The sequence below is a fragment of the Opisthorchis viverrini genome (genome assembly GCF_000715545.1).
Source record: "Opisthorchis viverrini unplaced genomic scaffold opera_v5_128, whole genome shotgun sequence".
Classification (NCBI taxonomy): domain Eukaryota; kingdom Metazoa; phylum Platyhelminthes; class Trematoda; order Opisthorchiida; family Opisthorchiidae; genus Opisthorchis; species Opisthorchis viverrini.
Window position 1 is genome coordinate 1,374,944 of NW_008751782.1, and position 3,502 is coordinate 1,378,445.

Consider the following 3,502-nt stretch of genomic DNA (forward strand, 5'->3'; position numbering starts at 1 on the left):
TGTGTCGTAAGTTCTTACCTAAGTTTGACTGACCTGCGCAAGGTAAACCAGCTTCGTTAACACCACTGTCAAAATCAAACAACCAGCAACATACCACGCAGAACACGTTTCTTGGAGTTATGCTACAGGTGATGTCCCCAACGTAAATCAGAACATTTATTCCCGTTATTCGAAAAGTCTGGTATGTTCGAAAATCTGACAGTGACGACACCCTGATTCGCCGGCTTCTTGGTCGCAAACGGCTGTTTCGTGATTTGATACCAAACTTGTGTATCAGTTCACTGTACGACAAGAGAGTACACAGTTGAATGACTACACTCTAATGGGCGGGCACCACTGCCCAGCCTGTAGGAGCTTTATATGTTCCACCACTGGTTTTAACAAAAGCACTCACTACTACATGCGGTGGACGTTTGATGAACAAGCTGAGTTGTAAGGAGCACCATTTTGTGTCACATATGCTAGGGCTTTGTACCGTGAATTTTTTGACGGTCGGTCTCCTTTTCCCATAAGTAACGCTGCGCTTAATGGAAAACCACCCTATGTTAGCCTATCTTCCCAGAAAAGCTGCTGAGTGAATGCATAAATCTGGATTCCGAGCGAAGATCTTGATACGGAGTAATTCAAGTGATAATGTTTCGCTCTCTATTGACTTTGGTTCTAATAAGGCACGAATGTTTTCCATTTCAGCCATGACGACTGTGGAGCCCCAACAGACTGAAAAACCGGTTCAGTCGAAAATCGGGATAATCTATCCTCCACCGGAGGTCCGAAACATTGTCGATAAGACCGCCAGTTTCGTTGCTCGGAATGGACCAGACTTCGAGTCTCGGATTCGCCAAAACGAGATCAATAATCCAAAGTTCAATTTTCTCAACCCAGCGGATCCCTATCATGCTTACTACCAGCACAAAGTACGTGAGTTTGCTGAGGGAAAGACAAGTGAACCTGCGGCTTTGAAACTCACAACACCAAGTGCTGCACGTCTTGGTCAAGACACTCCAAAGTCAATTCAGGAGACTTTTATTCCAAAGGAACCACCGTCCGAATTCGAATTTATCTATGACCCACCGTCAATCAATGCAATGGATATCGACATTATCAAGCTGACAGCACAGTTTGTTGCACGAAATGGACGGCAATTTCTAACCCAATTGATGAACAGAGAGCAGCGTAACTACCAGTTTGATTTTCTCAGGGCACAACACAGTATGTTTGGCTACTTTACGAAGCTGGTTGAGCAATATACAAAAATTTTAATTCCCCCGAAAGATATCGCGGACAAATTGAGCGATGAACTGGAACACCCGAAACGTTTGCTTGATGATGTGAAGTATCGGGTTGAATGGCACAAGTATCAGGAGCGGCAACGAAAACGCGAGGAAGAGGCGGCCGAAAGGGAGCGAGTTGCTTATGCCCTCATTGATTGGCACGATTTTGTCGTTGTGGAAACAGTTGACTTCCAACCAAATGAGGCGGGGAATTTTCCAGTGCCCACTACACCCGACGAAGTTGGTGCTCGTATGCTGGCTGAGGAACGAGGTATGCAGTTGCCTCCTAAAGTTCCCGCTGCTCCACCTCCACCCCCTGGTTCTTTGGGTTTGATGCCTGCAGACCTGGACGAGGAAGATGAAGATGAAGAAGGTGATGAAGAGAGTGGGGATGATGAGAGATTATCTGACGCAGAAACTGCAGATGTTCGAATGCCAGAGCCGGTGTCCCTGGAAGCCAAACCTGTTTTAAGTGCCGCTCCTGAAACAGTTGAACCTTCACATGCTAGGCCAGCGCAATCGCCGTCCCCTCCACCTGCACCAGAATTCATGGAGGGGGAAGATATGGAGTTGTCAGAGGACGAGGATCAAGCTCAACCAACTGAGGGTACCTTACCACAGAAGCAACCAGCCAAACATCTGCCGCCCACAACAGATCAGGTTATAATTCGGCCCGATTACGATCCAAAGGCTGTACGGTTAGCGAAACGTGATGAATCAGTCTTACTGGTTTCTCCGTTCACGGGAGAGAAAATTCCTGCACATCAAGCACCAAAACACATTCGTGTTGGTCTTCTTGATCCGAAATGGGTGGAACAACGTGATCGTGAGATTCGTGAGAAAAGGGAACAGGAACAAGTGTATGCTTCAGGCAGTCTGATTGACAGCAGCCTGAAACAGTTAGCAGAACGGCGAACCGATATTTTCGGTGTGGGTGTGGATGAAATCCAAATAGGTAAGAAGTTGGGTGAGGGGGAATCGGTCAAATCGGATAAGTTGATTTGGGATGGACACGCTGCATCTTCTGATTTGATTGTCAAACGAGCGATGGAAGCTGTAACGGCGAAGGATAAGCAGGAACTACTCGAATTCCAAATGAAGTTGGATGCCGCACGTGACAAAATCCACCACCACGGGTTGGTTTGCTGATGATGTCGAATGCACCCCCACCACCTTTGCCACCGTCTATGTTCCCACTTGGAATGCCACCACCACCCGGGCAATGCCAATCCCCCTCCACCACCACCACCACCGGGTTTGCTGATGATGTCGAATGCACCCCCACCACCTTTGCCACCGTCTATGTTCCCACCTGGAATGCCACCACCACCCGGTTTGGCAATGCCAAGCTTTATGGCCCCACCTCCAGGCATGCCACCACCACCTCCACCACCAGCTGTGTCCACTGCTGATGGAGAACCGGAAGCCAAGCGACCAAGAGAGTAGTCGGAGAAGCTTACTGTTCACTATCTCGTTGCATGTAAATGGATTGCTCTTTTTGGCCTCTACTGCTGTTTCACCCTTGTGAGTTTGCAGTGACTTTGCAATACATCATTTTCAACCATCTACCTGTTGCTTAATGTAATCAGAGGTCAGATTTACGGATCACGCATTCTTAACGCGCAAACCACAGGTTAAAAGCTTCGAAATACTAACGATAAGCAACAAATGGCTTATCAGATGAAGTGGCGAACCAATGTTAGCATTCGAGTTCTGAAGGATTGGTGATATTTTACCTGGTTGGTTGTCCTCTGAAATTGTTGTTTGGGTTATCCCGAGATTTAGTTTATAGAATCCTGAGAACTTTACTTTCCCCAGTACAGGGGATGGATGCATAATTTTGTAGCTTACTTGGCGTTTCTGCTGTTGCACCCCCTCAGGTTGATTGAACGCACTACACGCGTCCACAATAGATATGCTAACGTCAGTGGCTGTCTAATTATCGTTTGATCTCACTATGAATACTGTTTGTGAATAGCAACGGGCATTTTTGTGTCTGTAGTGTAGATAGATGAGCTGAAGCAACAAATAAGAAACTGGGAGGCATAAAAGATGAACAAAGTAGTGGTCGTGACATTCACCTTTGTTGAGGAAATTAGTCGAACAGGACACGTGGTAACAACAATATCAGGGTAATCATGGATTCTCTTATCGCAATCGGAACTCGTCGATGGAGGATCATTGGTGGGTTTGCTCCAGTTGCAGCATCTGCTCGTCACATGGTGCCGACA

The 3,502-nt window shown here is 47.0% G+C and overlaps 2 protein-coding genes across 2 annotated transcripts in view; one reads left to right on the forward strand and one right to left on the reverse strand.

The window, feature by feature from the left end:
* Positions 1 to 3,502, reverse strand: part of T265_06229 (hypothetical protein) — a gene marked incomplete at both ends in the record, with an annotated part of 26,902 nt that overhangs the window by 9,642 nt on the left and 13,758 nt on the right. The window contains 2 exons of the mRNA XM_009171437.1: positions 1,468 to 1,616; positions 2,469 to 2,679. Of these exons, the coding sequence (XP_009169701.1) occupies positions 1,468 to 1,616; positions 2,469 to 2,679 (360 nt within the window). The remainder of the gene's footprint in view (positions 1 to 1,467; positions 1,617 to 2,468; positions 2,680 to 3,502) is intronic.
* On the forward strand, positions 693 to 2,714 carry T265_06228 (hypothetical protein; the record flags this gene model as incomplete). The annotated part of the gene is made up of 1 exon (XM_009171436.1): positions 693 to 2,714. The coding sequence occupies one exon, from the start codon at positions 693 to 695 to the stop codon at positions 2,418 to 2,420; it is 1,728 nt and encodes a 575-aa protein (XP_009169700.1).